This window comes from Macrobrachium rosenbergii, chromosome 48 (genome assembly GCF_040412425.1).
Source record: "Macrobrachium rosenbergii isolate ZJJX-2024 chromosome 48, ASM4041242v1, whole genome shotgun sequence".
In the NCBI taxonomy this organism is placed as follows: domain Eukaryota; kingdom Metazoa; phylum Arthropoda; class Malacostraca; order Decapoda; family Palaemonidae; genus Macrobrachium; species Macrobrachium rosenbergii.
In genome coordinates, this window is record NC_089788.1 from 48,495,621 (window position 1) to 48,519,493 (window position 23,873).

A 23,873-nucleotide genomic window follows, 5' to 3' on the forward strand; every position below is an offset into this window, starting at 1 on the left:
GGATGCGTCAAAAAATCGCTCCCGCAAGGTACGTCGCTGATGTTATCTGGTGCGAGAAGGAGGGAATTCGCGCATGCGCGTCTGGGTGACGCTTATAAACAAAACAACAGCTTGATCCGTGAACTCCCAGCATCCCTCAAGGCGCGTGATTTGAAACCTTTCGCAAACTAGGCCTATAATTATTTTCCCGCGAATATTTAAAAAAAGCATTTTCAGTCGACGTTTGTGACGTCCACTTGGCATACAACAGACAATTTTAGTCGACGTTTGTGACGTCCAGTAGGCGTTTAAGGGTTAATATGAGCTCCTGATACTAATGCAATTAAGATCACCTTTTGTAGTATGTGCGTTGTGGTTGAATTGGGTCCGCTAAATTGAGGGGTTGATAGAAGGCTAAACACCTTGTTCAGGGGCCAAGTAATTGGAAGCCTTTTGGGAGCAGGCCTTTGTAGAGCAAAAGACTGCAGAAGGGAAGTGACAACTTCTATACTGGGGTCAATCCTGAATCCATAAAGCAAGGGTTCCATTAATGCAGTCTTGTATGCCATGACTGTTATAACTGCAAGGCATTGGTCTTCAAAAGGGTATACTGTACTATATAAGAAAAATAAAAAGTGTTTCTATAGAAATCTCAACTGGGCTCTCAGTATGGATATAATCTAACCATATCTTCCATACGGACTGGTATTGCCAAATAGATGATGTCCATAATTTTTGCACTAGGTACCTAGCAATGTTGGGTGAGTAATTTTCACAATAGATATTTTTAAAAATCCATATGTGAAGGTCTCGGCTCAGAAAGGAGGATGCGTAAACGAATTTCTCTCATACTGTCTAGGATAGAACAGCTGACGATAGTGGAATTCATCTTTTCATCCATTGTTCGAGTAATAGGAACCAATGCCTGTTTGGCCAATTTTGGGCTATTAAGTAAGCTGTTCCTTTGAAGGTTAGAAGTTTGCTCAAAACCTTCGAAATCGGGGACAATGGAGGAAAAAGATATAGTCCTTCCCTTGTTCCAGTCTTTGGGAAGGCATCTCTTGCTGTTGCTTGAATGTCCAGGTTCGAAGACACATATATTAGGGGTTTGTGATTCTCGTATGTGACGAACAGGTCCACTTCCGGTTGCGAAAGCATGCTGGCTATTGTTTGAAAAGAGTGGTTGTCCAACATCTACTCTGTTGAGGCTGTCATTTTCCTTGATAGAGAGTCTGCTATTACAATGAGACCCCCTGTGAGGTGAATTGCAGACGTGTGCCACTTCCTTGCTTGTGCCATCCGAAGGATGGCTAGCATTATCATATTGATGCAGGATATTGTAGTTATGTTGGCTCTCTCTTCTGGAGTTTTGAGTTTTTTGAGAGACAAAAAGACAGCCATCAGCTCCAGGAAACTGATATAAGAATTCCTCAAAGTAGCTGATCACCTCCCTGCCACCTGACGATCCTCCCAATGTCTTCCCAACCTGTCAACAGGTGTGTACTGTCACTCATACAGACGGAGGAGAAAGGGTGACCTGTTTTGCCAGAGATTCCTTCTGGATCCAAGGCCAAAGTATCTCCCCAACTTCTTTCATCTTTTGATGAGGTCGGTCTCGCATCTTTTTTTTTCTTGCATGCAATAGCCAGGATTTTTTCATATTTTTAGTTGCAATCCAAGTATTGGATCTCCTACTGAAGCGAACTGCACCAGATCCATCATAAGTTCTAATTGCCATCTGGAAACTCTGGGCTGTGCAAGGAACCTTTTGAGGACTTGCCTTATTCTGTTTTGAATATGATGGGGAGAGACAACAGGCCGTGAAGAGTATCCCAACATAGTCCCAGCCACTGAAAGTGTCTGCTGGGAGTGAGGTGGGATTTTTTCAAATTTATTATAAAACTTTATGACTGTAGTCTGTTGACCATTGCTCTTAGGTTCTTCAAGCACTCTTTTCTTGTGGGCCTCCAGATCAACCAGTTGTCTAGGTAAGCTATTAGTTGTATTCCTTTTTTCTGAGTTCTTGAACGAATACCATTGCTAATTTTGTAAAATATTCTTTAGGCAATGTTTAGCCCAAAGGGCATGACTTTGAATCTGTACGTATCTTTCTCTATCCGGAACCTTAGGAAGGGGCAGAAAGGAACAGCTATAGGGATGTGCCAATATGCATCTTTCAGATCTATAGAAACTGTCCAAGTCCCTTTTGGAATGATTCAATGTACTTAGGCAACTGTAATTATCTGAAACTTTTGGCAAACAATGTGCTTGTTCAATGTTGATTGGTTGAGGATCACTCTTCACTTAGAAGAATCCTTTTTGAGGACATTGAAGAGATGTACTTGGTGGTGAATATACGCATGTTTCTCTATGGGCCACATTAACAGGGCTTTTCTGCACATATAAATAAAATGCTGTCCCCCAACATGGAAAAACTTCCATTGTCTGTGATGTCGTCAATTCCGACCCCAACCATAAAATTCCTCTTGGCATCTGCCTCCTCCTCTGCCTTTGCCTTTGATAGACATTCTAGGTGTTGCTTTGCCTTTTCCCCCCTATAAGATGGTTTTTGGACCTTCTGAAAAAGCATTTCCTTGCTGTTGTTGTTGTCCCTTTGTAGGGAATTGTCCCTTCTGACCACCTATGTGTTTTCTGAGGAAAACTTTTGGGGGTGACTGAAGGCTTATATGATTTTTGGTCAAAGCGAGCCTTTTTTGAGGTTGGGTAAAGGTAAATCTTGGGTTCTTTGTTTCCGGAATTCCCCTTTCCCAAAAAATGTGTACACTGTACAATTCTGTTGGTGGGCATGCTTGTCGAGTTGAGCCACAACAGCCTCCTCAAACAGGTCCTTACAGAAGGGGTTAGAATGTCATAATGCAGTGACATTGGAGAGTGATTTGATGAAGCCCAATCTAGGAAGTCACAGAGTGATTCCCATCGGGTTCTCATGAGACTTTTGGCCCCAACAGCAAAAATTATCCTGGAATCTTCTGGAAAGACTTTTGGTGACAACTTCCAGCAAGGTGGTAGAGGTTATAATACTTAGGGGTTGGATCCTAGCATGAAATTCTGAATAGGCTGTCTGCTCTGAGAGTCTTCTCATAGGGGTCCCAAACTGCTGCGTAGCTATATCTAAAGGGAGCTTTTTCCTTTCAAAAGGGAGTTGTAGCGTTGCCCATTCCTTGGTGGAATTTCCCGAAACTGGGATGACTGTGGCAGATGGTTTTAATTCTGCCAATGTCTCATGTTTTTAGTCACTACAATTCTGAAAATCTGTCTTCACATGATTAATACTTTTGAAAGTGAAGGGACAGAAGGCTGGGGCTACTTGGTAAACAAATTGGGTCTTATTCGAAATGGAAGTAGAGATCCATTTTTCGCTGACCTGGTAAAGGGTGATTTCTATGGCCTTCAATGCTATACGCACAGGTAAGAAAACCATTTCTGTTAGTGGTTTCTCCATGTCTGGTGAAGATGGTACCAGGTGCCATTCTGTATTAGGCAATGCTGCCATTTGTAAATTCTACAGGTACAACTTTGATCATAGTTTTTCTCTCATTAATTACATACTTGCCATCAGGAGAGAAAATGCACATTGAGGCATCTTGCCAAGGATTATCAGTATCATCAGGGATGAGTACTGGAGCCCCTTTTATGTTTTGATCTGAAGTTCTGTATTCCGAACTGACCATTTTGTAGTTTCCAATCGGAATTCTAACATTAGACCTTGTTTGGGCAGCATTTGTATCCACACTCACTTTTCGGTTACAGGATATGGTACTTTTACAATTTGGGGTGTACATGACCGACTTACTTCCCTTTTCAGAATCATTCTTCACGTCCCTTATATATTGCCGTTCTGTGACAAGGGCATCTTTGATGGTACTCAGTTAACTTACGGAATTGATCAAATGCTGCAAACTGTGTATCCCTTTTGAGGGAGCTTGCACAATCTAACTGAACTGTAACTGCCTGTTAATCAAGGGGCAGAAGTCCTGGGTAAGTTACTATATCCCTCTGAAAATGTAGTCATTTCAGTCGGAGTTAGGTGGATCCTAGTATCCCTTTTGGGGGAAAGATCCTATCAAGAATGATAGCTGCATGGAGACTAGAATTCCTTCTGGAAAGTTTCTCCCATGGCTAGCTAAAATTTGTGTCTCCGAGCCTTCTGGGTTCAGCAGGACCATTTCAATGGCAATGTACACTTCATATTCTTTAGTAAGAATGTCAACCCTATGTAAAGATTCTTCTACTTCCTACGTGGGGTTAACTTGGGAAATATTGGGGACTGATGTTACTGGGTTTTGGCTCAAACATTGATGTTGCTCTGAGAAAGTGTTAAATATCTGCTGCCGGAGTTCTGCCCAAAAGATATAATCTCCCCCTTCCTCACCCCTACTGAACCATAGGACCCATTGAGACAGCTTAAAATGAGCTGTTTCCTCCTTAAAACTTGCTGCCAGAAGCATACTACAAATCTTGCCCACATCTGGCAACCAAGTAAATTTTCCTTGTTTTTTACAAGGATTATGCTCATGTCAGGTGGTATGGGCTGTACCCACCGGCAAAAAGTGAACCGAGCAATTTGCTACGGAACACTTGAACTGAGGATCCTGCCTAACGGTGGCCCTGTAGTGATATAAAAACAAGTTGTTATTGGAAGCTAGTTAGTATTAATTGTTTTCAAGTGAGGGACACTTTTGTGGTTCCTCATATAGTTTCCTTATTACAGGTTAACTTGATTACAAGTGCAGTTGTAATACATTTAATTAAATATCTATGTTAACTTAAACCCTCTAAGGTTTAGGTTAGTTTTTGTACCTGTTTATGGCTCTATTACTTATGCACTGCTGGTTCTTTTGCAATGGCTAAATGAAATTTTTAATTCTAACTCTAATGCCATTCAGACTAACTGCTATGAACTACTTTATTTAACTAACCCAAGCTACTGTTTTATGTAGCTTAGGTTAACCCTTAAACGCCGACTGGACGTATCATACGTCGACTAAAATTGTCTGTTGGGTGCCGAGTGGACGTACCGTACGTCGACTACAAAAAATTTCAACCTTCGGTGAACTTTGACTCGACCGAAATGGTCGAAAAATGCAATTGTACGCTAAAACTCTTATATTCTAGTAATATTCAATCATTTACCTTCATTTTGCAACAAATTGGAAGTCTCTAGCACAATATTTCGATTTATGTTGAATTTTTAAAAAACTTTTTCCTTACGTCCGCGCGGTAACTCAGCCGAAAATTTCTGAAATTCTTTCGTCATTTTGTCATAATTTTTGCACTGTTTTATATTAGGCATTACATAAAGTTTTATATATGAAAATGTGCGCAATTTCATGTAAAATACAGCAAAATACAACCCATGGTTGTAGCTTTTATCAGTTTGGAAATATTTTCATATAAATCACGATAACTGCCAAAATTTCAACTTTCGGTCAACTTTGACTCGACTGAAATGGTAAAAAAACGCAATTGTAAGCTAAAAATCTTACATTCTAGTAATATTCAATCATTTACCTTCATTTTCCAACAAATTGGAAGTCTCTAACACAATATTTCGATTTATGGTGAATTTTTGAAAAAAACTTTTTCCTTACGTCCGCACCAGAAATTCTTTCGTCACGCTGTCGTAATGTTTGCACCATTTTATATTAGTCGTTACATAAAGTTTTATATATGGAAATGTGCACAATTTCATGAAGAATACAACAGAAAATAACTCATGGTTGTAGTTTTGAAATATTTTCATATAAATCACAATAACTGCCAAAATTTCAACCTTCGGTCAACTTTAACTCGACCAAAATGGTAAAAACGCAATTATAAGCTAAAAATCTTACATTCTAGTAATATTCAATCATGTACCTTCATTTTGCAACAAACTGGAAGTCTCTAGCGCAATATTTCGATTTATGGGGAATTTCTGAAAAAAAAAAAAACTTTTTCCTTACGCCTGCGCTGAGGTAACTCGCCAAACATCTCAGAAATTCTTTCGTCACGTTGTCGTAATGTTTGCATCGTTTTACATTAGTCATTACATAAACTTTTATATATGAAAATATGCGCAACTTCATGTAGAATACAACAGAAAATAACTTATGGTTGTAGCTTTTATCAGTTTTGAAATATTTTCAAATAAATCACGATAACTGCCAAAATTTCAACCTTCAGTCAACTTTAACTCGACCGAAATGGTCGAAAAACGCAATTGTAAGCTAAAACTCTTACATTCTAGTAATATTCAATCATTTACCTTCATTTTGCAATAAATTGGAAGTCTCTAGCACAATATTTCGATTTATGGTGAATTTAAAAAAAAACATTTTCCTTACGTCCGCTCGGTAACTCGGCCGAACATCTCAGAAATTCTTTCGTCATGTTGTCGTAATGTTTGCACCGTTTTATATTAGTCGTTACATAAAGTTTTATATATGAAAATGTGCGCAATTTCATGTAGAATACAACAGAAAATAACTCATGGTTGTAGCTTTTATCAGTTTTGAAATATTTTCATATAAATCACGATAAATAGAAAAATTCGACCTTCGGTCAACTTTAACTCAACCGAAATGGTAAAACTGCAATTGTAAGCTAAAACACTTACAGTCTAGTAATATTCAATCAATTAGCTTCATTTTTCAACAAACTGGAAGTCTCTAGCACAATATTTAGATTTATGGTGAATTTTTGAAAAAATTTTTTTACGTCCACAAGATTACAATTCATGCATCATTTTGTGATAATATTTTCTCTGTGTTGCTTTAATCATTTTACAATTTGTTATATACCAAAATCATCGCAATTTAGTGTACAATACAAAGAAAAAAAATAACCCGTTAGCTTTAACTGTTTTGCTCACAGCGCGATTTGTATAAAATTATATATGAAAATTTTTTTTGCGCAGTCATATAGTTCAATATTTATATATGATAATGATATTTTTTTTTCATTTCTGATGGTTGCATACTAAACTTCAGGGAATGACAAAAAAAGGAGCCAAAAATGAACTCTTAATCTTAAAAACTAAGCGTGCTGTGATTTTTTGAAAAAACTTTTTTTACACTTCGGCGCTAACTCCCGAACGCCGCTGGCATACGGGAGACGTTTTTGTAAATAGAGGCTCGGCGTTAGTGGGTTAATGCTTCTTGTAAGATGTATTAGCTCATGAAGCTGCTAGCAGCGCCTAAGCGCCGCCCATATAAGTGACGTCATTGTCACGAACTATCTGTACTTCCGTCTTCCGCTGTGAGTCAGTTGTAATGAAGATACGAAACCATGATGAGTATCATTTCCTGATCCTGCCTAGCATTAGACCCAACATGGCGCAGTGAATGAAGAAATAGGACCTACAGCCATATCCATAGTACAGCATGGCACCACCGCCGAGACGACCCTCGTTTGCATCCCCCAGGGGCAGAATTGCAAGGACAGGAAGTTCAGGAACCGGCGTCAGGATATCGCCGGCTTCAATGCTGCAGGCTCAACACGTGTTACAAACCCAGCAACAGGCCATCCAGAACCTTCAGGCTGAGATAACAGCGTTGTCACTCCGGGGTAGCAATGTCCCCCAACCAAGGATCCCTTCATCAGCAGCTCCAGAAAAGTGCGAGGCTGAGGTGTCCCCTGCAGCCTTCAGGTCTTGGAAACGGTCAATGGAGTGTTGGTTGCAGCTATGCAAGGTGAAGCCTAACGAGGCTGTTCATCACATAAGGCTACATTGTGTCCCGATATTGCAATGTGCACTTGATTCTAGATATACCGACGCGCAGTGGAGTGCCCTCTCTACTGAAGGGGCATTCAATGCAGTTAAGCAATTAGTGATAAAAGCTTCTAATCAAGCAGTGCAGTGGCTAAAGTTTTTTGATTTGGCCCAAGAGCCTAGTGAGTCCTTTAATGATTTTTTTATTAAGTGTACGCAAAAGGCTACCGATTGTGCATTCACTTGTCCTAATTGTAATCATGATTTATCTGAATATATGCTATTGCGTAAGCTCATGGTAGGCCTAAGTGATAAAGTGCTAAAAAGGCAAGTATTTCAGTCGTGTAATGATATTCGTGATATCGACTCCCTCAGAGTCATGTGCAGTGCGTTTGAGGCCGCCCGTGACGACGCCCTTCGTAATAGGGCATGGCCTAGCAGCTTCCCTAGAGCAGCTGCTGCCGAAGTGTGTGAGGAAGAACCCGAGGTGGCTGCCGCCCTTAATAAATATGACAAGAGTGCCCCTGTGAAAGTACAATCATGCCCCTGTGGTAATTGTGGTATTCGTCATGCCTCTGGGTATTCCTCATGTCCCGCAAGAAACACGACATGTCACGGGTGCGGTAAAACTGGACACCTGAAGAAGTGTTGCAGAGGGCGGAGCGCCAAGAAAAACGTCAGTGGTCTGGCAGAGGAGTCGGACATAGTGAGTGCAGTGACTGCAGTTGTCGTAGCGGCAGAGGCAAGGTTGCGGAACGGGCAGTCCTCACAACCCACTATTCGTGTTGATGTATGCTTGGCCAACTCAACTGAGTGGTCCGGTGTACGAGCGGTGCCGGACACTGGTGCCCAGGTTTGTGTTGCGGGACCCGCTGTTCTTGCGACGTTGAACGTGAAACCGGCTGCGTTGAGGTTGAAGGGAGGGTTGCGAGACTTTGCCAACCTACATCTGAAGTGTTTAGGGTCGACCTTGTGTACTATAGAATACAAGGGGAGGCACACAACCCAGGAAGTGTATTTCGTAAAGTCTTCCATTGACTTTTATCTATCCTTGGACGCTTGCAAGAAACTAGGTCTTGTGCCAGAAACGTTTCCAAACCATGCCCCCTTCTCGGACTCTGCCCCCACAGCAGCAAGTGCGACCCATACGTCCGTCGAAGCAACCGATCAACCTGCAAGACCGTCGACCATCCCGTTTTCCCCTACTGAGGAGAATATTACCAGATTGGAAGACTGGTTATTAGCCCATTTTTCAAGCACGACCTTCAACACCGAGAGAGCCCTCTCCCGGTAATGGAAGGGAAACCCCACCGTATCCACCTATTACCTGATGCAGTTCCTTATGCCTGCCACACACCTGCGTCAGTACCCAAGCACTGGGAAAAAGAGGTGAAAGCCCAGTTGGAGGAGGACATTAAGAGAGGGGTCTTACAACGAGCTCCCCCTGGGGAGCCCACAGAATGGTGTTCACGTATGGTGGTCGTGGCCAAGAAATCGGGGCAACCAAGACGTACAGTCGACTATCAGAAGCTCAATGCAAGTTGTAGGAGGGAGACCCACCATACCCCCACGCCCTTCGATATGGTATCCAGCATTCCCCTCTGCTCATACAAGACTGTGGCCGACGCCTATTGGGGATTTCACCAGGTGGAACTGGACAAGGAGAGCATACCCCTAACTACATTCATCACACCTTGGGGCAGGTATCAATACCGAAGGACACCAATGGGGCATTGTTCTGCCTCCGACGCATATACACGTCGTTTCGATGATGCCATTGAAGAAGTACCCAGGAAATTCAAGTGTGTGGACGACACACTCCTCTATGATTCAAGCGTGGAAGGGGCCTTTTGGCATGTGTATGACTTCCTCGCAGTCTGTGCATCTAAAGGCATCACCTTAAAACCAGAAAAATTCAAGTTCTGCAAGAAAGAAGTGGAATTCGTTGGGTTTGACGTCGGTTGGGACTCCTACAAGCCTTCAGAAGATTGTCTATCCGCCATCAGAAGTTTCTCGATGCCCCAAAAACCCACAATATCTGACATTAGGTCATGGTATGGTTTCGTCAATCAGCTGGCCCCTTCCTGACAACAGCGCCTATCATGACCCACTTTAGAGACCTACTGAAGAAGCCCTCGGGCAAACAGGTCTATTGGGATGAGCACCTTCAGGAGAGGTTTCGTCAAGTGCAAAACACCGTCTGCAAGTTAGCCAAGGATGGCCTCACCTACTACGACAAGCTGCGACCGACTGTTGCAGTTACTGACTGGAGTAAAGAGGGCGTGGGATTCGTCATCCTCCAGCAATATTGCAGCTGTACATCCGTCGACACCCCCTTCTGCTGTAGAGATGGTTGGAGAATAGCGCTTTGTGGCAGTCGTTTCCTCACGCCCGCCGAGTCTGGGTATGCAGCTGTGGAGGGGGAGGCCCTTGCGGTGGCCTGGTGTTTAAAAAAGGCGCAGCTGTTCTTATTGGGCTGCCCGAACTTGACAATTGTCACAGATCACCGCCCTTTAGTTAAGTTACTAGGCAATAGAAGTCTCGGCGATATTACCAACCCCAGACTATTTAGATTGAAGGAGAAAACATTATTGTATAATTTCCATGTTAAATACCTACCAGGCAAGAGAAATCATGCTGCTGACTTCCTCTCTCGATTTCCTGCCCTGAGGACTGCGCCACATAGACAGGATGAGAGCTTCAACGAAGAATTAATGATTGCCATGGTGTCAGCAATCACAGAAAACCTACAGGAGCAGTGCACCATAGATGAGAAAATTGTTGAAGAGGCCGCCCTGGACGACCCAGCATATCAGCTACTATAGCCGATTCACTTAAGGTAGATTCTTGAGCCTATGAGATGTTTGTTTGGCACTGGGAGGTATGCAGCTGGAAATGTCTGTAGCTCAGAAAACTTGAAATATTTTTATATTTCTTCATTTATCTCACGTTTTACACAAGATAGGAAAGTTTTGGTCATACCATAGGATTCGGTATTAATTGTACAACTAAACCGTGATTTCCTGAAATCAGTAAGATAAAACACAAAGGAATTACAACGAGTAAAAGTGAAGAGAGAAGCATTTCATTCTTTATACCTGTTTTTACATATCGTCAAATTTTGCATCATTCGTGTGATCAAGATAAAATAAAACTTGTGTTTTCATACAATAAATTCACCCTGAATACGCTGGTGCTTTCAGATTTTAGATGCATGTGATATGTGAAGAGAAAATGAAGAATATGTCGATTATGTTGCATCCGTAGTTGACTCAGTTTGAATTGTGCCGAGAGACGGTGGTCTGCAGACTCCACCGTTGACAGTTGCCAATTAGTGATATGAGAAGTTTGCAGTTTCGACAATATTTACCGTATTATTATGTCATTAAATTTCCTGTAAATAAATGTATAGAATTCCCATTATGACTGTTGAACACTCTCACTCCAATATCATATATGTCCGTGTGTCTGAACATATCTGAGTAAGTGTAATTCCCGTAAATGTTCCCACATCCCTGCATCACTATATAGCGCATGTAGGATAATGAGACGAATCAGAAGACTTTTATAGCTTTATATATTTAAACAAAAAGAATGGAAATTCATACTGATGTATTATGTCATAAAACAAAATAAAATCATATACAGTAGGCTTACATTGACAGTGTCATTATGCTATCTATATGAACAAAAAGAAAAGAAAATCTTACATATTTTGTTACGTCATTACCATTATTTAAAAAAAAATTTAATGGAAAATCATACATATAGTCATGTCATTACCTATTGAAACAAAAAGAACGAAAAATTATACAGATGCATCCATTTGATTTTTCATTTTTCCTTATCAGATATGTCCATAGTCCAATCATACGGACATATATGATATTGGAGTGAAAGTGTTCGACATTCATAATGGGAATTCTATGCATTTATTTACAGAAAATTTATAATGACATAATAATGCGGTAAATATTGTTGAAACTGCAAACTTCTCATATCGCTAATTGGCAACTGTCAACAGCACCTGGACGCTCTTGCTGAGAAGACCAACGACGGCCAAAGGTGTCTCGCAGTCTGCAGACCACCGTCTCTCGGCATTATTCAAACTGAGTCAAGTACGGATGCAACATAATACGACATATTCTTCATTTTCTCTTCACATATCACACGCATCTAAAATCTGAAAGCACCAGCGTACTCAGGGTGAATTTATTGTATGAAAACACAAGTTTTATTTTATCTTGATCGCATGAATGATGCAAAATCCGACGATATGTAAAAACAGGTATAAAGAATGAAATGCTTCTCTCTTCACTTTTACTCGTTGTAATTCCTTTGTGTTTTATCTTACTGATTTCAGGAAAACACGGTTTAGTTGTACAATTAATACCGAATCCCATGGTATGACTAAAACTTTCCTATTTTGTGCAAAACGTGAGATAAATGAAGAAATATAAACATATTTAAAGTTTCTGAGCTACAGACATTAAAATGAAACAGTGAGCGAGCTGCATACCTCTCAGTACCAGCCAATCAGAGGCCGCCAAACAAACGTCTCATAGGCCCAAGAATCTACCTTAAGTGAATCGGCTATAGTCGCTCGAGTGACTGCAGGGGACTGGAACCCGAAGAAATCCCAAGAAATTGCATGTTTGAGGCCCTTCTACAGCGTCAGGGAACGTTTGTCTACATCTGGCAACCTGGTCACATACTGTTTCAACGACAGCTGCATCCGCCTTGTCATTCCCGAAGGGCTCCGCCATCAGGTAGCCGCCAACCTTCATGCTGGACATCAAGGCCTTGATACAATGTTGAGAAAAGCGAGACATTCAGTCTATTGGCCGGGCATCGAGGGCGACCTCCAGCATCATCGTTCACAGTGTACATCGTGCGATGCCCACTCACCATCACTGCCTGCGAAGTCATGAGGATGACCCCTGCCCCAGAGTATCCGTTCCAACAGACCGTCATGGACCTGTTTCAGCTTGCAGGACACACATACATGGCATACTGCGAAAGGCTTACAGGCTGGCTAGAAATAGCCCACTTCCCTAATGACACCTCGTCTGCAAAGGTCATGACAAAACTTAGGAATTACTTCACTCGGTGGGGAGCACCTGAACAATTGTCTACGGACGGCGGCACCAACCTAGTGAGCGAAGAAATGATGGCCTTCTATAGGAGATGGAGAGTTGACATACGCCTATCATCTGCCCACTACCCGCAGTCAAATGGGAGAGCCGAGGCCGCGGTTAAGTCCGCAAAGAGGATAATTAGAACAAGTATCAGTGGGACTGGGAGCCTCGATAACGACAAGGTGTCATTGGCCATGCTACAGTACCTGAACACGCCCTTGAGGGGTATAAATAAATCTCTGGCACAACTGGCAACTGGGAGACAGCTACGCGATGGTGTTCCGACCGCAAAACTCAACTATATGGTAGACCGCCACTGGAGAAAATCCATTAGAAAAAGAGAACGTCAAGTAGCAAAAAGAAATAAGAAGATAATTGACAGCGGCACCAACAGGAGGCTCACACCCATACAGCCAGGCACACACGTTAGCGTTCAGAACCAGATGACTAAGGCCTGGGACAGGCTGGGAATTATAGTCGAGCAACGACCTCATAGGCAGTACACAGTAAGATTAGATGGCAGTGGGCGTTCATCGATAAGAAACAGACGACACCTCAAGGTCATTGAACTGCCCGCCAGTGAGCCAACAGGAGCCACTCCTACCGAAGACGAAGTGGCTCATAAGCCAAAGTCTTCCCCATCAACGCCAAAGGTACGGCCCTCAAGGAAGAGAGAGGTCCCTGCCTGGATGAACGATTATGTATAATTAACCATGCTTTGATTCTGCGTTTTACAAGATGAAAGTGTTTTTTTTTTTTTTTTTTTTTTTTTACTGAGTTTAAATGTACCTTGAGTTCGTGTTTGCTGATGTGATGATTATTTCACTTTATATGTTAGTGCCACTGTTGTTGAACTCTCTCTCTCTTTCGCTCTCTCTACTTTTCCATCATCTTAACGTTGACATTACTCGTTATGATTGTGGTTTGCCATACCTGTCTCGAATGTTTTTCTTTATAAGTGTTAGTCATTTCGCTTGTCATATTGTCTGTCTTTAGTGTTGCCAATGTGTTGTCAATGATAAGTTGGAAAATATTACCCTCTTCGTAATATTTTGGGAGGGAGATGTAAGATGTATTAGCTCATGAACCTGCTAGCAGCACCTAAGCGCCGCCCATATAAGTGACGTCATTGTCACGAACTATCTGTACTTCCGTCTTCCGCTGTGAGTCAGTTGTAATGAAGATACGAAACCATGATGAGTATCATTTCCTGATCCTACCTAGCATTAGACCCAACACTTCTAGTATAATCTACGTTAAGCTAAGAATAGAGGATTTCTTAGGAGGTTCTTGTTTAACCTATTCTAGGCCACTACCTATTCTAGGTTTATTTAAAACTTAAGGATATAAACTATACAGAAAATAATCCTCTTATAATCTGGTTTTCTGTTTTATGTGGCCGAGACTATCCTTTTATCTGATATTCAGCCATTGCTGTTTTAGGCTAATAGTAGGATATTCCTTAAAAAGGGGTTCCTACTTAATCCTGTTAGGCTACTGCCTGTTCTAGGTTTACATCACCTTTAAGGATATAGGTTATTTTATTGAGCCTAGGATACTGTTTCTATACCGTATAATCCTAGGCTTATTTGTTCCTTCTTAACCTAGTATAGGGTATTGCCTAATCCAGATTATTATAGATCACTCTTAAATGTATAGGCTATATAAAAACAGAAAACTTACTAATATGTAACCTTATATTTAGTCTACTATTTTTTGTTTAACCCAGGTTGTTGTTTATATCCAATCCTAGGCTATTTGGTCTACCATATAAAACAGTAACTCGCTAATGTGTAACCTTATAGCCAGGCTATAACTTGCTCTAATCTAGGCTACTGCCTAATCTGGATTATTTAATTCACACTTAATGGTATGGGTTACATACAACACAATTGCCTTAGTATGTAGGCTTAAGGCTAGGTTACCATCTCATCCAGCATTAGATTACTATGTCATCTAGTCCCAGGTTACATGGACTAGGCTAACAATTTAGTCTAAAAATGGGATGTTTCGTAAAAAGTTATCGCTTGACTTGAAATAAGGTAATGCCTAGGCTAGTCCTGGATTATTTAGCTCAAGCTTCAGTGCACAGGCTCATATAAAAGGAAAAAATTATACTACTGTATTACGTAGCCTTATTGTTAAGCTGTCGATTTATTTTGCCCAGATATTGTTATTATCTGATCCTAGGGTCCTTTGTCTAAACTAGGCCACTTATGGTTAATTAATCCTTGGACATAGGCTGCAGACAATATCCACTATTAATCTAGTTTAAATTATTCTCACTTACTGCCTAAATTATTGTAGACATCATATGATCTGCAAGGATTTTCTATATTAATGTTAAGTTGTGGAACATTTCTTTTAGCTAAAACATTTACAGTGGTTAGAATTTAAAATAATTTTTGCTTTACGAAACTAGGTAGCAATCAACGAGCCGGGTTCTGGCCTTTACAAAGAAATGTTCAATTCCAAAAGTTTACAACTAAAAATTTTAACTAGAACTTAATATAAAGCACTTATCTTTCTAGTTTTGATGTTTCAATGACCCTCGATAATGAAATAGGAGAAAAAAGTCTTAATTTTTTCAGAGCACTGGTAACGACGTGAACCGTTCACTATAGACCTAAGGGAGTTAATGGCTCCTTGGTCTTTAATGGCCCAGTTGTAAACAAGAGGGCAGATGCACATGCGCAATAGTCATTTCTCTTTCTTGCAGGTTCTTTTGACATTGGAAAAACTGGGTTCAGTTTCGCTGAAGATAAGGGAAAGTGCCCTCTTATCTTTGAGTCCATTATATACTCCATCATGTGTTATAAATTTAATCATTACGACTCAATACCTGGCCAAAAAAGACCAACTAGAAGAGAATTCTTTGATATTAGTTTGGTCACCATGGAGCTCTGATAGACAATGGAAGGTAACTCCTTGAGGACGAGACAAGCGACTACGCTATCAAAAAAGAACATAAAAACTGGGCAAACTTTCTATTTTCCAATGAACTTCAATGCATACCTGAGGAAGAAGCATCTGTTGCATCACAAACTGCAGAAGATAATGTAGTTGATCCTAGTGGATCACTCCGCAAAAATGGCATTGGGTCTGGTATAGGCCTCCTTTCGGTGAGCCCTAAACGAGTTGCTATCATATTATAATTGGTCATTTTTAGATCTATTTCATTCATACTGAGGCCATCATCTGAAAAGAAAAAATGTTTAACAGTCTGAACCTGTCTGATAGTTTAAATTGGAGTAATCATAAAAATCTGACAGACTTTAATAGAATCCATCATAAACCTAGAGAGATCAAATTCAAATCAAGAAAAACAGAAGTAATGAGGACATATCATGCGCAAAAGGATGAAATAACATTAAATGGAGGAACTGTTAATAAGGTTGAATCATTCAAATATCTAGGAACAATATTCTGCAGAAGTTCTCTTGAGATGGAATTTAGTGAAAGAATAAAGAAGAAAATCTAACAATAGGCAGATTAAGTAAGATTTGGAAATCAAATAGATTGAAAATGCATTACAAAAGTAAGACTTGATGTAAGTCTAGTACAATCTGTATTACTATATCGACATGAAACATGGCATGACAATGAAACTATATCCAAAAGATTTTGTTGATTTGAGAATATAGCTTCAAGAAGAATACTGGGAGCTGGATGGCAGAATTGAGTTGAAGTTCATATGTAGATAAGGTAATGATGAGATAAAAATGTCTTGGAATGTCCTTTGCACAACCCATGAGACAACTGTACATGAGTGTCAGCTGGGGTCCTGTAGGCACTGACGAGAGTTGGAAGTCCCAAACCTACTTGATGAGAACTATGAGAAGGAAGGCTCCAGACGAGTAGAAATTTGAAGAAAAGGCATGAAGAAAAGCACAGGAAAGATGGGTATGGCAAAGTTTCACACAAGTCCTTTTTTGTCGTACAGTGTTGGAGGCAATAATGATGACAATGAGTTTATAACACCATAAATATAAAAAAAAAACAAAGAACCAACTTCCATTCAATATACATTATCTACTTATAAACAAATCACTTCTATATAGGGTAATGATTTCTGTCCAATAGTTAAACTAACCCTTTGAGGTTTACTGGTGGCAAATCACACACTGACCAACTAAGATAAAGCATACTCTTAATTATTTACTGTGAATGTATTTTCATGCTATAAAACTGGTTTTGGCATCACTTTGAAGCTGAATACATGTACTTATATTATAGAATGTTCAAAGATGTCCCTCAGCAAAAGAAACGAGAAGTTGAAGTTGCAGAGGATTTTTGGCCAATGACATCATTTGATGTCATTACAATATCATGGGTTAGGAATAAATAACATCAATGGCTTCTCAGAGTTAATAATCATTATTATCAACACTAATAATCCAACAGCTTTTCTTCTTTATAAAGCTATGAAAATGCACAGTCACAGAGGTCATGTGAACCAACTGGCTTTTTAAGCCCTTTAGCAACTACATACATACTAGAATTCTGGATTTAAAATATTTAAATATTTTCATTTACATTTAAGAATCTGCATATATATATCATACTGTTAAATGTACTGAAGAGAGTCATATAGCACCAAGAACCATATTATCTGGTAAACTATGAAACTCACTCTTTTCCACACCGTGGGATTTGTTATTCTTGTCTACCCTACACTCCCCATACAGGGTACTCCCTTCAGTGTACCTTGTGAGCTGCACCACAGGCAGAACTAATGGTTATTGTGCTCTGTTTTCTGAATTTTACTTTTCACCCATTTCCTGTGGTGTCTTTCTCTCTTTGTTGTTCAATGTCTTTAGCTTTATCTAGACTGACTGGCTTTGTTTTGTAATTAATCAGTCACTTGACCTGTGGCTCATTTTAAGAATGTCCATACAAAAGTGAACTTACTCTTATTACATTCAAGAATATTCATTTCAAAAATTTCTGCTATCACTATTACTGCTAATACTTTTGTGCTTGCTTCTATTATCATTAACCTTTAAACGCCGAGCCTCTATTTACAAAAGTGTCTGCTGTATGCCGGCGGCATTCGGGAGTTAGCGCCGAAGCGGAAAAAAGGTTTTTTTCAAAAAATCACAGCACACTTAGTTTTTAAGATTAAGAGTTCATTTTTGGCTCCTTTTTTTGTCATTGCCTCAAGTTTAGTATGCAACCATCAGAAATGAAAAAAATATCATTATCATATATAAATATTGGAATATATGAAAGCGCAAAAAAAATTTCATATATAATTGTATACAAATCACGCTGTGAGCAAAACGGTTAAAGCTAATGAGTTATTTTTTTTTCGTTGTATTGTACACTAAATTGCAATGATTTTTGTATATAACAAATTGTAAAACGATCAAAGCAACACAGAGAAAATATGATCACAAAATGATGCATGAATTCGTAATGCGCGGACGTAAAAAAAATTTTTAAAAATTCACCATAAATCGAAATATTGTGCTAGAGACTTTCTGTTTGTTGCAAAATGAAGGTAATTGATTGAATATTACTAGACTGTAAGCGTTTTAGCTTACAATTGCAGTTTTCGACCATTTTGGTTGAGTTAAAGTTGACCGAAGGTCAAATTTTTTCTATTTATTGTGATTTATATAAAAATATTTCCAAACTGATAAAAGCTACAACCATGAGTTATTTTTTGTTGTATTCTACATGAAATTGCACACATTTTCATGTATAACACTTTATGTAATGCCTAATAGAAAATGGTGCAAAAATTATGACAAGGTGACTAAAGAAATTCTGAGATTTTCAGCAGAGTTACCGCACGCGGAGGTCAAGAAAAAGTTTTTTCAAAAATTCACCATATATCGAAATATTGTGCTAGAGACTTCTCGTTTGTTGCAAAATGAAGGTAAATGATTGACTGTTACTAGAATGTAAGAGTTTTAGCTTACAATTGCATTTTCGACCATTTCGGTCAAGTCAAAGTTGACCGTAGGTTTAAATTTTGGCACTTATCGTGATTTATATGAAAATATTTCAAAACTGATAAAAGCTACACCCATGAGTTATTTTTTGTTGTATTCTACTTGAAATTGCGCATATTTTCATATATAACACTTTATGTAACGCCTAATAGAAAACTGTAAAAATTACGACAGTGACTAAAGAATTTCTGAGATTGTACGAGCCTGACGCCGTCTCTTCCAAACACATGTGTGTTCCTGTGTTCATCGTCCATCGGAGTGGCGAGACATTTGGCGTCTTCACAAACAGAAACATACACACAGTTTGATACAGAAGATTCGTTGGAACATTATGAGTACATGATTAGAATGCTTGCATGGTAATGCAAGTAGTGGTGATTGTACATACATCAAGACAACAATGGTTAGGGAGAAACAGATGGAAATATTGAATGGTTGAAATCGCGTTCCTTTAGAGAAAGAAAACGAGATGCTCTTGTTGTTTTGTCCACTCCGATGGACGACGAACACACACGTGTTTGGAAGAGATGGCTTCAGGCTCTTACAAGATTTTCAGCAGAGTTAGCTCGGACGTAAGGAAAAAGTTTTTTTCAAAAATTCACCATAAATCAATATATTGTGCTAGAGACTTCTCGTCTGTTGCAAAATGAAGGTAGATGATTGAATATTACTAGAATGTAAGAGTTTAGCTTACAATTGCATTTTTCGACCATTTCGGTCAAGTCAAAGTTGACTGAAGGTTGAAATTTTTGCACTTATCGTGATTTATATGAAAATATGTAAAAATTTATAAAAGCTACAACCTTGAGTTATTTTTTGTTGTATTCTACATGAAAGTGCGCACATTTTCATATATAAAACTTTATGCAACTGCTAATAGAAAACAGTGCAAAAATTACGACAAAGTGACTAAAGAATTTCTGAGATTTTCAGCAGTTAGGGCGGATGTAAGGAAAAAGTTTTTTTGAAAATTCACCATAAATTGAAATATTGTGCTAGAAACTTCTCGTTTGTTCAAAATGAAGGTAAATGATTGAATATTACTAGAATGTAAGAGTTTTAGCTTAAAATTGCATTTTTTTTACCATTTCGGTTGAGTCAGAGTTGACCGAAGGTTGAAATTTTGGCACTTATCGTGATTTATATAAAAATATGTCAAAATTGATAAAAGCTACAAACATGAGTTATTTTTTGTTGTATTCTACATGAAATTGCACACATTTTCATATATAAAACGTTATGTAAAGGCTAACAGAAAATGGTGCAAAAATTACGACAAAGTGACTAAAGAATTTCTGAGATTTTCAGCAGAGTTAGCTGATGCTTTCTTTTGGGATAAGAAAGAAATTCGCGCATGCGCAGCTGGGTCACGCTTGTAAACAAAACAACAGTGTGATCCGTGAACTCCCAGCATCCCGCAAGGCGCGATTTAAAATGTTTTGCAAACGAGGCCTATAAGTATTTTTCCGCGAATATTTAAAAAAACTTTTTGTAGTCGATGTATTTTACGTCCATTTAGCACCCGACAGACAATTTTTGTTGACGTAAAATACGTTCAGTCGGCGTTTAAGGGTTAATAATTCTATTACAGTATGTCCTTTTTTACTTGACTTTCAAACTTAGCACAAAAACACATACTTCTTTAATGAATTCAAAATTACTAGTCTTTTTTGTATACCATCTGGAATTACTGTATGCAAAATCTATTTTATACTCATTTTACAACAACGAAAACTACTGGCAAAGTAGTAGTAATTCACTGCACTTTTATTCTTGTAAAAACAGTAATTAATATGAGCTCAGCATCAAGACTTAGAGAAGATATCTACTGTATGGATAAAAAGATACTGCACTACAAATAACACACAAAATTTCAGTGTTTTGAAATATAAATTTACACCTATGCCCCTCACTAAAACATTACTTTTTTAAATGTTCAGGGCATTTGGAGAGGTAAAGGTTTACAAAATTTCCATCACTCAAATAAAACCTTTATGATTCATAATAGTGAGATCTTGTGCATATATTTAAATTACTACTATTAAATAATTACTATGCCATACTTTAATTTTTAGCGCATCTAAAAAGTTCCCTGTAACTGCATTATATCATATGTCTCAACCATATTAACTGATAGAAACAAAATACATAAATTACTTTTAAGAAATTGTTACTTTATTGTAATATATGAGCTACATACAGGCTCAAAGCAAAGGTTTACATTAACTTGGGTAAAATTCTTTTTTCAAAAATTCACTAAAGTACCATTTATCTTATCTATACCTATACTCATGGTCAGGGTGGATGACAAGGGTGCTGAATAACTGCTTAATTTTGAAAAAGCATGAGTCAGATGGCAAAGGAGACCTACTCCACAAGGATGAGCCCTGCTTACATGTCAAATACTATTTATTGACAGTGCCTAAGAAAGTGGTGAGTGACATCTGGAGAGGGTGGCAGAAGGGCCTTCTCCTTAAAACTAATGTTATTACCTATGAAGAGTATGCTTAAAAATGTGAAAATATTCATCATGACTGGTAATCACCATGAAACTGTTATTTACTAGTAGCAAGTAAACAGTAAAAGTAGAATGGCATGTAGTGCAATTTTGCATTCATATTTGTAATTTGTGGCCCAAAATACTACATCATACCCAGTATGAAGGAAAGGGCCACTTTGACAATTATAAAAAAAAAAAAAAAAAAAAAAAAAAACACTTTCATGTTAAAGAAGCAAAAAAACTGTTACTTTAAGCCAGCTGACCTCGAGAGAACAAAACTGTTTGAAGACTCAATGCAAATTCTTAATTCCTCAGTCATTAACAAATAACTTTTGTTTGGAGCCTTAAAATACATAAAGAGCTTGACATGCATGGATCTGCACAACTTCAGTATCTTAGGAAAAAGACTATAGTCCCTTTAAGGTTATTCTATCACCATCTAACAAAGTTTTTCAGAGTAAAGGTCATGAGAGGGTTCACCATATTCTCTTTTTTGGGCCTAGAGTCCACTACAAAGTACAAAATTGAAAAAAAATCCCATCATGAACCATTCTTTGTAATGGTTTAGGGCTAGCCTTGTGAAAAGTACATTTACATACCTGTCACTTGTAAGAATCTGTAAAAAACAGTCTACAATGCATCTTTCATGACGCTTGCTTTTGGGAATTGAAAGTTATATTGGATCAGGCTGAAATACCATTTACAAATAACATGGTAGGACAGGCTCTCTCTTCACTGGTTCTGGCATAGGTCTTATATTTTTCAAATTCTCAAAGTCTAAACCAAGTTTTTGATCTATCAAGAAGATTGACCAATTCCTAATGGTGAATTTACAGTGACCCTGTTCCTTGACAAGAAATAATACAGTTAGAACTACATCTTGAGCTTGTATTAATGTTATGGAAAACTTTTGGCACCACAGTTGTTCGACAATGGCCATCCATGAAACCTATCACTTAATAACTGAACTAAACTTAATCTGGAACAGGACTTCTACATCACAAATCCTTGAACAATGCTGATGTTACAAAATTGCATAACATGTGACTTCCATTAAGCCTGTAAACAAAACAGACTGTTTTGGGAAATGAAATGGACATTAGTACTCAGAGAGAGAGAGAGAGAGAGAGAGAGAGAGAGAGAGAGAGAGAGAGAGAGAGAGAGAGAGAGAGAGAGAGAGAGAGAGAGAGAGAGTGGAATGCACAATCATTCCATATGTCATCTTTGCAGCAACTCTCGTTTAGCTGTATTCTAACATTTAATCATAAATTATAAAGACATAATAATTCCCAGTCATCTTAACTTGGGTGTTTAAACCTATCATCATAAAGTTTAAAACTCTGCACTTTACAAAACACCAAATCTACAACTGAAAATAAGCCACACATTCTACCCCTGTACTACAAATATAAATAAAGCCATTCTCTGATTCAATTTATGCTGGAATGTTATGGGCAGGATTGCAAAAGGCTGAAAGGTGCAAAAATGTTGTATGTATCCTGTGTCCTAATGAAAGGGCGCTGAAAATAGGAGTTTCCACATGAGACGTGTCATCCACTAATAGAACTCATGGAGACCTGTCTTCCTCTTGATAAAATTTGATGTTACTTTCACACAAAATACAGGCAGTCCCTGGTTATTGGCGGGGGTTCTGTTCCGATGGCGTGACGATAAGTGAAAATCACTGATAACCGAAAATCGGTGATTTTCAGCGCTTTGTCAGCAATTTTCGGCACTTATCGGCACCTCTGTTAGGTATGTATCGGCGCCAATAAGCGATTATCAGTGCAGATAAGCAAAAATCAGCACATATCGGTGCCAAAAATCACTAATTTTCGTCGCTACACAAGTGCCGAAAAATTGGATTGCCGATAACCAAGCCCGCCAATAACTGGGGACTGCCTGTATAATGTTCTGCCATAAAGAGAACTTTGGTTCTTACTGGTTGTCTGCATGCGCTGAACAGTCCCACAGGCAAGACAACTGGTTAACACCAGGGCTGGACTGAAATTTGGGTAAAGCTTAAGGAAAGCAAGTCCTATGCCATCCCTTGTTTTGCATCCTGAAACTGATATCATATGTCAGCCTCTGTTTTGCATTCTGAAACTGCTTTCACCTAAGTCTGTTAGGCTGACTGTAGCTAAACAGATGACTCCAGGACATGCTTTACCATCTTCCTTAACTATTCCTGAGTAATTAACACTTAAATGCCGACTGGACGTATCATTCGTCGACTAAAATTGTCTGTTGGGTGCCGAGAGGACGTACGGTACGTCGACTACAAAAAATTTCAACCTTCGGTCAACTTTGACTCGACCGAAATGGTCGAAAAACACAATTGTAAGCTAAAACTCTTACATTCTAGTAATATTTAATCACTAACCTTCATTTTGCAACAAATTGGAAGTCTCTAGCACAATATTTCGATGATGGTGAATTTTGAAAAAACTTTTTCCTTACATCTGCGCGGTAACTCGGCCGAAAATTTCAGAAATTCTTTCGTCATTTTGTCGTAATTTTTGCACCATTTTGTATTAGCCATTACATAAAGTTTTACATATGAAAATGTGCACAATTTCATG

The 23,873-nt window shown here is 38.8% G+C and overlaps 1 protein-coding gene across 1 annotated transcript in view; it reads right to left on the reverse strand.

Moving 5' to 3' along the window:
* Positions 1 to 23,873, reverse strand: part of LOC136831091 (probable E3 ubiquitin-protein ligase HERC1) — an 801,341-nt gene that overhangs the window by 167,749 nt on the left and 609,719 nt on the right. The window contains exon 49 of the mRNA XM_067091041.1: positions 15,847 to 16,029. Within this exon, the coding sequence (XP_066947142.1) occupies positions 15,847 to 16,029 (183 nt within the window). The remainder of the gene's footprint in view (positions 1 to 15,846; positions 16,030 to 23,873) is intronic.